Source organism: Aquarana catesbeiana, linkage group LG07, assembly GCF_042186555.1.
Source record: "Aquarana catesbeiana isolate 2022-GZ linkage group LG07, ASM4218655v1, whole genome shotgun sequence".
Lineage (NCBI taxonomy): Eukaryota > Metazoa > Chordata > Amphibia > Anura > Ranidae > Aquarana > Aquarana catesbeiana.
Genome location: NC_133330.1, coordinates 11,821,853 through 11,832,314, shown reverse-complemented (window position 1 = coordinate 11,832,314; position 10,462 = coordinate 11,821,853). Strand labels below are relative to the sequence as shown.

Here is a 10,462-nt window from a genome sequence, read left to right as displayed (position 1 = left end):
GAAAGAGGATGTTATGCCGAGTAAATAGATACCTAATATGTCATGCTTTAAAATTGCGCACACTCGTGGAATGGTGCCAAAATTCAATACTTAAAAAAACCTCCATAGGTGACGCTGTAAACATTTTTACAGGTCACTTGTTTAGAGTTACAGAGGAGGTCTAGTGCTAGAATTATTGCTCTCACTCTAACGATCGCGGCGTATGTAACCTGTGTGTATCTGGCTCTGATACTTGCCAGTGCCTCACCAGCCACTCACCTCACCGCACGTCCCTGCTTTCTATGGACACATTTATCACACACGGATCTGAGCCTGAGGTGGAAAACTCTTTATTCATATACAAGAAATATAGAGAATCAATGACAGACGCAGCTCAGTATTGCCATAGGCGGTGACAGGCCAAAGTGACTTGGAGGGTCAGGTTGGACGTTGGTGGTGCGGGTTTGGTCTGGCCAGGTCTGGTTTTGGAGATCGGTGTTGGGGTCCATTTATCCTTCCGTTTTGTGGACCTTGATTAAACTGAGGCAAAGGCCGAGGGACTTGTGGCACGGGTCGCACAGACAGTGGACGCAGGAGCTCCAAAACAACTTCATACAGGCAAAGTTCATGTTCCACATGCGTATGCAGGGCCCGACGCACCAGATGTGGCAGCACTGGACGCAGGCAAACTCCAACGCCCAGCAGAAGGCCAGTGGGCAACCGCACAGCACGGACAGCACGATGTAACAGCAGTTCTTCACCCCGTTGAATGTCTTGTAGGACATCCCCCAGACACCCGGGATACTGTGCGACCCTTCCGGCTCTCCGAAGGCATCTTCAAAGAGGACCTGTTAGTAGAAAGGATAGTTCACTTGGGTGCATCAGCAGGAAGGGGGAGCAAAAAGGGAAAGAACTACAACCTATGCTGCTGTAGTACACCCGGGAAATGGAGAACCCTGCAAAAGCCCAACTTGAGTGTTACAAGCATTGACCTGAAATACCGTATAGGCCAGGAACCTTAGTAAATAAGAATCCTAAAGTAAAAATGATCGTATTGTAACTGCCCATTGAGTATCTACAGTATACTCTGGGCCAGAGTTTCTGAACCAGAGTGCTGTCTGAGTTCCCCCAGGGTGTTGTGAGCTAGGGACCCAATTGGCCATGGATCAGTGTCATGAGTTCATGGGGGGGCCTCTGACCAGAAGAATGACTCTGAAGTAAAGGGGGCCCTTTGATGTGAGGGGGGCTCATGTATAGGGGAACTCTGATGTGATGGGGGGGCCTCTGACCTGAAGGGATGACTCTGATGTAAAAAGGGAACTCTGATGTGATGGGGGGACTCTGACGTGATGGGGGACCTCTAATGTGATGGGGGAACCTCTGACATGATGGGAGAGCTCTGATGTGATGGGGGACTTCTGATGTGATAGGGGACCTCTAAAGTGATGGGGGGACTTCTGATGTGATAGGGGACCTCTAAAGTGATGTGGGGACCTCTGATGTAATGGGGGCCCATGATGTGATGGGTGACCTCCTGATGTGATGGGGGACTTCTGATGTGATTGGGGACTTCTGATGTGATGGGGAACCTTTGATTTGATGGGGAACCTTTGATTTGATGGGGAACCTCTGATGTGATGGGGCTCTGATGTTGTGGGGGGACTTCTGATGTGATGGGGGAACCTCTGATGTGATGGGGGACTTCTGATGTGATGGGGAAACCTCTGTGATGGGGAACCTCTGATGTGATGGGGGAACCTCTGATGTGAAGAGAGACAGCTAATGTGATGGGGAACCTCTGATGGTATGGGGGGACCTCTGATGTGATGGAGGACCTCTAATCTGATGAGGGACTTCTGATGTAATGGTTGGGACCTCTGATGTGATGGGGGAACCTCTGATGTGATGAGAGACCTCTGATGTGATGGGAGAACCTCTGATGTGATGGGGGGACCTCTAATGTGATGGGGAACCTCTGAGGTGATGGAGGACCTCGGATGTGATAGGACACCTCTGGTGTGTTGGGGGACTTTTGATGTGATGGGGGGACCTCTGATGTGATGGGGGAACCTCTGATGTGATATTGGACTTCTGATGTGATGGGGAGCCTCCTGATGTGATAGGGGGGACTTCTGAAGTGATGGGGAGACCTTTGATGGGATGGGGGAACCTCTGGTGTGATGGGGGACCTCTAATGTGATGGGGGGGCCTCAGATGTGTTGGGGGAACCTCTGATGTGATGGAGGGGGTCTGATGTGATGGGGGAACCTCTGATGTGATGGGGGAACCTCTGATGTGATGGGGGAACCTCTGATGTGATGGGGGACTTTTGATGTGATGGGAGAACCTCTGATGTGATGGGGAGCTCTGATTTGATAGGGAAACCTCTGATGTGATGGGGGGATCTCTGATGTGATGTGGGGACCTCTGATGTAATGGGGGCCCCTGATGTGAAGGGGGACTTCTGATGTGATGGGGGACTTCTGATGGGATGGGGAAACCTCTGATGCAATGGGGCAACATCTGATTTGATGGGGGACTTCTGATCTGATGGGGATCTCTGATTTGATGGGGACCTCTAATGATATGGGGGACCTCTGATGAGATGGGGGACTTCTGATGTGATGAGGGAACCTCTGATGCAATAGGGTGTCTCTGATGCGATCATGTGATGGGGACCTCTAATGTGAAGGGGGGTTCTGATATCATGATAGGACATTTTTCACATTTTGGACTGGGGTACCTCCAGATTTTGCATATTTTTATAGGGTGCTGCCACTGAAGAAAGGTTGAGACAGCAGCCCAGTTCTCCTAAGGGGCCCTTGACAGCTCCAGATGACTGTTCTCAGGGAATATCTACACTACAGACTCCGGTTCATTCAAGTCAAACAGAAAACCAAATGAGAAGAAATAAATTTAATACTGAGGACCTTTCTTACACAGTTCCATGCATGAGGGGTGTTTATAGGGTTCACAAGGTCAGTATGAAGCACAGATCTATAACACGGGAACATGATCTCAAACTAGCAGAACAATCAAGCATAAGTATTATTTTACAAAACAAGTAGTTGGTGCTTGGAACAGACTTCCAGCATTGGTATGGAGTTAGTCGATAGTAAGGGATCTATTTATGAACCATTCACTGGACAAACATTACAAAGTTTCACCCAGCTGTTTGCAAAATATCACCGCATATTGTACGTTTTTTCCTGTCCATTAGCTCCACCTAGTGGTCATAATGTGGTATTTGTTCTGATTGAGGTATTTCAGGAAAATACTGCATTGTGCACACTAGAGGGGGCTGACAATCATAGGAAATACACATATTAGGCAAACTATAGTGATAACACGTGATGGTTGAGTGAATGATTGTGAGATTCATCTAGCAAATTCTTTTATGAATGATAACATTTAAACATGGATCTATACTCTGATGAAAAGGTTTTCAATAAATGAAAAACAATACAATGGTAGACTCAATGGACCCCCCTGGTGATTTTCTGTTGTTACTTATCTATATTTCTAAATCAGGGGTAGGCAACCCCCGGCACCCAAAGCCTCTTTTGCCGGCACTCGACTCCCTCGCCATCAGCAGAGCAGCGCAGGGAAGTGTCCGTGAGACTCCAATGCATTCCAATTTCAGATTTCCCCACACCGCACTGAGGGGGAAGCACTGCGCCCCCACACATTGTAAATGATGGGAATTATTGATTGATTCTCTAACTTTGCTGTAGCTGCGATCGTCAGCTTTTGTGATGGTGAAGAGATTGGGTGCAGTTCTGCTGGGGGGGGGGGGGGGTGGTCCCTGTTTCCAGGAGGAGGAGGACTGTCTTGGAGGAAGAAGACTCGCTTGGTTGCCACTACCAATCTCAGAAATAAGAGATTTCACTGTGATTGAGAAAACTCCAATCAGGTGACAATTTGTGGAATTACTGTTGAGCTTCTGGGAACTTTGTTGAAATTTCCCCTGAACCTTTGTGTCCCTTACTACTGACCCCCGGCACTCTGTGTCCCTTTTTAGCCACAGCCAGTATTCAGCGAAATGAAAATCACACCCAACCACTTTTTCTCAGCTGCGGGGGCCCAACTTATGATCCCACACACAGGCCCACTGCTTTCAGAAAATGCCCCTGACCTGAGCTCATCATTGTGCATCCATTCCAAATGCTTGTATGTGACATCACATCCATCCCATACATCACAGACATCACATCCATCCCACACATCCCATACATCACATACATTCCATACATCCTATACATCCCATACATCACATACATTCCATACATCACATACATCACATCCATCCCATCCATCACATACATCCCATACATCCCATACATCCTATACATCCCACACATCCTATACATCCCATACATCACATACATCCCATATGTCACATACATTCCATACATCACATACATCCCATACATCACATACATCCCATACATCACATACATCACATACACCCCACCCATCCCCTTCATCCCATACATCACATACATCCCATACATCACATACATCCCATACATCCCATACATTCCATACATTCCATACATCACATACATCCTATACATCACATACATTCCATACATCACATACATCACATACACCTCATCCATCCCATACATCACATACATCCCATACATCCCATACATTACAGACATCACAGATATCACAGACATCGCATCACAATTCTGTGTTTTTCTGTCAATATGGGGTGCTGTGTGTACACTAATGAGGAAAAAAATGAACTTAAATGATTTCAGCAAATGGCTGCAATATAACAAAGAGTGAAAAATGTAAGGGGGTCTGAATACTTTCCGTCCCTACTGTACATCCCATACATCCCACACATCCCATACATCCCATATGTCACATACATCCCATACATCACATACACCCCATCCATCCCCTTCATCCCATACATCCTATACATCACATACATTCCATACATCATATACATCCCATACATCACATACACCCCATCCATCCCCTTCATCCCATACATCACATACATCCCATACATCCTATACATCACGTACATTCCATACATCATATACATCCTATACATCCCATACATTCTATACATCACATACACCCCATCCATCCCATACATCACATACATCCCATACATTACAGACATCACAGATATCACAGACATCACATACATCCCATACATCACATACATCCCGTACAAGGACGTGGGCTGGATGTGAGAGGTGGATCAGCAGGATGAGTGTGCCAGAACAGATAGATGTGTCTCATCTCTGTTTCCTTTCATCACTCTGCATAGCACACATATCATAGATGAGAAGAGGGTACAGTGGTGGGGAAAATAAGCAGGAGGGGTTCAGAGGTGGAGCAGAAGAGCAGGAGGGTACAGCGGTGGGGCAGATGTGTAGGGAGGTACAGTAGTGGAAGAGATGAGAAGGGGGTTCAGCAGTGGGACAGATGAGCAGAGGGGTTCAGTGTTGGGCCAGATGAGCAGGGGGGTTCAGTGTTGGGGCAGAAAAGCAGGGGGGTAGAGCAGTGGGGCAGATGTGAAAGGAGGTGTATTGGTGGGGCAGATGAACAGGGGGTTACAGTGGTGGCGCAGGAGAGCAGGGGGAACAGCAGTGGGGCAGGAGAGCTGGGGGCACAGAGGTGAGACAGATGTACAGGAGGTACATTGGTGGGGCAGATGAGAAAGCGGGTTACAGTGGTGGGGCAGATGTGCGGATGGGTTCGGTGTTAGGACAGTTGAAAAGGTGATTCAATAGTGAGACAGAAGAGCATGGGCATATGGCGGTGGAGCAGATATGCAGGGAGGTACAGTGGTGGGGCAGATGAGAAAAGGGGTACATTGATGGGGCGGATGAGCAGGGGGGTTACAGTGGTGGGACAGAAGAGTAAGGCGGTACAGTGGTGGGGCAGATGTGCAGGAGGTACAGTGGTGGGAGGGATGAGAAGGGGGTTCAGCGGTGGGACAGAAAAGCAGGGGGTGCTGTGATGGGGCAGATGAGCAGGGGGGTTCAGTATTGGGGCAGAGGAGAAAGGAGGTACATTAGTGGGACAGATGAGCAGGGGTTACAGTTGTGGGGCAGAGGAGCAGGGGGGTACAAAGGTGGGGCAGATGTGCAGAGGTATGCAGAGGAGAAAGGAGGTACATCGGAGGAACACATGAGCAGGGGGTTACAGTGGTGGTGCAGAAGAGCAGGGGGAACAGAGGTGGGACAGATGTGCAAGAGGTACAGTCGTGAGGTAGATGAGAAAGGGGGTTACAGTGGCGGGGCAGATGAGCATATAAGTTCAGTGTTAGGACAGATGAGAAGATGGTTCAGTGGTGGAGCAGATGTGCATGGAGGTACAGTGGTGGGACAGAAGAGCAGGGGTATAGTGCTGAGGTAGATGTGCAGAGGGTTACAGTGGTGGGCAGATGAGAAAGGGGGTACATTGGTGGGGCTGATGAGCAGGGTAGTACAGTGGTGGGGCAGATGAGCAGGGTAGTACAGTGGTGGGGCAGATGTACATTGGTGGGGCAGATGTGCAGGGGGATACAGTGGTAAAACAGGTTTGCAGGGGGGGCAGTGATCTGAGGTGTGGAGTATTTATCTGTAAAATAATACAAAGAAGCCGCTATCAGCCCATAGAACAGCGGCACCTCATTCATCTTCAATTCATAACCTCTTCCTGCCCAGTCCTGGCATCCCTTTAACAGGGTCTTTATGCCCTTCGGGGGGTGATATAACCATCTTCCCAAATTTCAAATAGAATAAATTTGAAAAAAAAAAGAAAAAAATAGAATAGAATAGAAAAGAATAGAAAATAAAGTATTAGAATAGAATAAATAAATAGAGAATAAAATTAAAAAAACAATAGAATAGAAAAAGGATAGAAAGAATATAACCATTTCCCAATATTCAAATAGAATCAATTTGAATAGAATAAAAAAGAATAGATTAGAAGATGGTTTATTCTAATCTGTACTTTTCTATTCAAATTCAGATTGATTCTATTTGAGTTTTGGGAAGCACCGTCCGGTTGGTCGGGTCATCAGGAGCACCAGAGCACTAACCCCATCTATGGCGGGCAGTGCTTCACCCGGGTGACAAGCGGCGGCTTCTCCTTCTCCTGCTCTCCTCTGCAGGCATCACGGCAGCTTCCGTCTCCTCCCTCCTCCTCCTCCTTGGCGGCCAATTGGAATGCTTCTCCTTTTCGGGCCAATCGGGAAACAGGTCTCAGACCCACTTCCTGATTGGCCGGGGGGAGAATCAGTGTGACAATAGCGAATGTTCATTTGCTATTGCAACACAACTGGGTGGGCTCAGGGCGCAGTGATCTGTGCCCCGAGCCCACCCTTTTTTGAAGCCAATAAGAGCCTCAGGCTCCAATCATATGCTTCAAAAAAACACACCACCGCCATCGGAATCCATGCGTCCATTGCCCTGAATGTAGATCAGGGGGCCGGACGCATGGATAGGGGGGGCTGCAATTGGTAAGCTGCTATATAATAAAGTTTGCTTTTAATAAGCAATGACAAGATTATTCCCCCTCCCTTTGGATTGTCAGCTCCACGAGCAAGGCCCTCCTGTCCCTTCTGTACTGAACTGTATTGTAATTGTACTGTTCCCAATCCTACATTGTAAAGCGCTGCGCAAACTGCTGGCACTATATAAATCCCGAATAATAAGAATAATTATTGCTGAATAAATAGGCCCATAGCAGACAGAAATGTACACATTCCCTGGTCTATAGGGGGCGTACAGGCGCAGGAATTGATAAACAAGTACGCCGGTCCAAACAGAGCATCCCTGTTTAGCGCATCCCCGAGACGGTGGGATAACGGTCAGATGCCGCCATACTCACTCTGACGTGCTCGTTCATGTTGTTGGGGTCTCGGTTCTCCATGTCCAGAGGCATGGGCTCGCTGGGGATGTTTTTAGGCTCAGCCATGTTGGATGGAGATCGGTGGTCAGGTCAGTCTCTGCATCCCATCCATCCTGGAAGGTTTTATATACCTGCAGGGCGAATGTTACTATGGGACCGACAATCAACAGCTCCCTCCTTCCACTCTACTGCTATGGAGACCATGGAAGGGATGGGCAGAAGATGGATGGAGCACACAAGTCACCGGATCGGGTCACCTGACCGTCCTGACACCGATCCCTGACTGTATGTGACAAACTCCATCCAAGTTGTTGTAAGAAACTCTACACTGTGTGTACATCGTCACAATGTAATACATTTTATTCTACAAGAATCAATTCACTTTAACAAAAAAAAAAAAAAGTCATTTAAAACTTTGCAAACTTTTTCTTTTTTTGTTCCAAATTCATTTGGGTAAAGGTTTGACAAAAACAAAAACTCTTTATGTACAACGTAATCCATTTTATACTATAAGGATTAATAAAAATTTGTTTACAACTTTACAACCCTTTTTGTTACAAATTACTTTGTATTCTATTTTGGAGTAAACAAAAATAAAAATAAAAAAATGCTCTGTGAACATCATCACAATCCAATACATGTTATGCCTTTAAAGTGGAGTTCCCGGAGTTTTTGTGTTTATTAATCACTTTAAGTCTCAGTTCACACTACGGCGGCTTCAAAGTCGGGATGGGGACACCTGAGGTAAGGGGGCACTCTGATGGGAACGCCTGATATAAGGGGGCACTCTGATGGGAATGCCTGATATAAGGGGGCACTCTGATGGGAACGCCTCATATAAGGGGGCACTCTGATGGGAACGCCTGATATAAGGGGGCACTCTGATGGGAATGCCTGATATAAGGGGGCACTCTGATGGGAACGCCTGATATAAGGGGGCACTCTGATGGGAACGCCTGATATAAGGGGGCACTCTGATGGGAACGCCTGATATAAGGGGGCACTCTGATGGGAACGCCTGATATAAGGGGGCACTCTGATGGGAACGCCTGATATAAGGGGGCACTCTGATGGGAACGCCTGATATAAGGGGGCAATCCGATGCGAACGCCTGATATAAGGGGGCACTCTGATGGGAAGCCTGATATAAGGGGGCACTCTGATGGGAACACCTAATATAAGGGGGCACTCTGATGGGAACGCCTGATATAAAGGGGCACTCTGATAGGGACACCTGATATAAGGGGGCATTTTGATGGGAATGCCTGATATAAGGGGGGACTCTGATGGGAACGCCTGATATAAGGGGGCACTCTGATGGGAACGCCTGATATAAGGGGGCACTCTGATGGGAACGCCTGATATAAAGGGGCACTCTGATAGGGACACCTGATATAAGGGGGCATTTTGATGGGAATGCCTGATATAAGGGGGCACTCCGATGGGAACGCCTGATATAAGGGGGCACTCTGATGGGAACACCTAATATAAGGGGGCACTCTGATGGGAACACCTAATATAAGGGGGCACTCTGATGGGAACGCCTGATATAAGGGGGCACTCTGATGGGAACGCCTGATATAAAGGGGCACTCTGATGAGGACACCTGATGTAAGGGGGCACTCTGATGGGAATGCCTAATATAAGGGGGCACTCTGATGGGAACGCCTGATATAAAGGGGCACTCTGATAGGGACACCTGATATAAGGGGGCACTCTGATGGGAACACCTGATATAAGGGGGCACTCTGAGGGGAACGCCTGATATAAGGGGGCACTCTGATGGGAACGCCTAATATAAGGGGGCACTCGGATGGGAACGCCTGAAGTAAAGGGGCACTCTGATGGCACACCTGGTGTAAGGGGCACTCTGATGGGGAAAACTGAAGCAAAGGCAATTTCTGATCACACACCTGATTTAGGGGGGCACTCTGGTGGAACACCTAATGTAAAGGGGCACTCTGATTGGGACATCTGATCTATTGGGGCATTGTGATGGGGGAACCTGATCTATGGGACACTATGATGGGCACACCTGATCTATGGGGGCACTCTGATGGGGACACCTGATGTACGGGGGCACTTTGATGGGGACACCTGATGTATGGGGGCACTCTGATGGGAATGCCTGAAGTAAAGGGGCACTCTGATGGCACACCTGGTGTAAGAAGCACTCTGATGGGGAATCCTGAAGTAAAGGGAATCTCTGATGACACACATGATTTAGGGGGGCACTCTGATGGCACGCCTGATGCAAAGGGGCACTGTGATGGATATGCCTGATGTAAGGGGGCACTCTGATTGGGACATCTGATCTATGGGGGCACTCTGGTGGGGGTACCTGAAGTAAAGGGGAATTCTGAAGACACAACTGATGTAAAGGGGCACTCTGATGGGAACACCCGATGTAAGTGGGCACACTGATTGGGACATCTGATCTATATGGGCACTCTGATGAGGAAACCTGATCTATGGGGGCACTCTGATGGGGGGACCTGAAGTAAAGGGGCACTCTGTTGACACACCTGATGTAAAGGGGAGCTGTGAGGGGGACAGTCATAGCACAAACCTGAGATTCGGACCTCGATTGTAAGAACATTTCTGCAACTGGACC

The 10,462-nt window shown here is 48.1% G+C and overlaps 1 protein-coding gene across 1 annotated transcript; it reads right to left on the bottom strand.

Annotated features, from left to right (window-relative positions):
* Positions 1-313: 313 nt before the first annotated feature.
* Positions 314-8,090, bottom strand: LOC141102682 (caveolin-3-like). The gene is made up of 2 exons (XM_073591595.1): positions 7,828-8,090; positions 314-827 (listed from the first exon to the last, which is right to left on the bottom strand). Exons 1-2 carry the CDS (start codon positions 7,912-7,914, stop codon positions 489-491), a joined length of 426 nt encoding a protein of 141 aa, XP_073447696.1. The 5' UTR covers positions 7,915-8,090; the 3' UTR covers positions 314-488.
* Between the last annotated feature and the right edge of the window lie 2,372 nt (positions 8,091-10,462).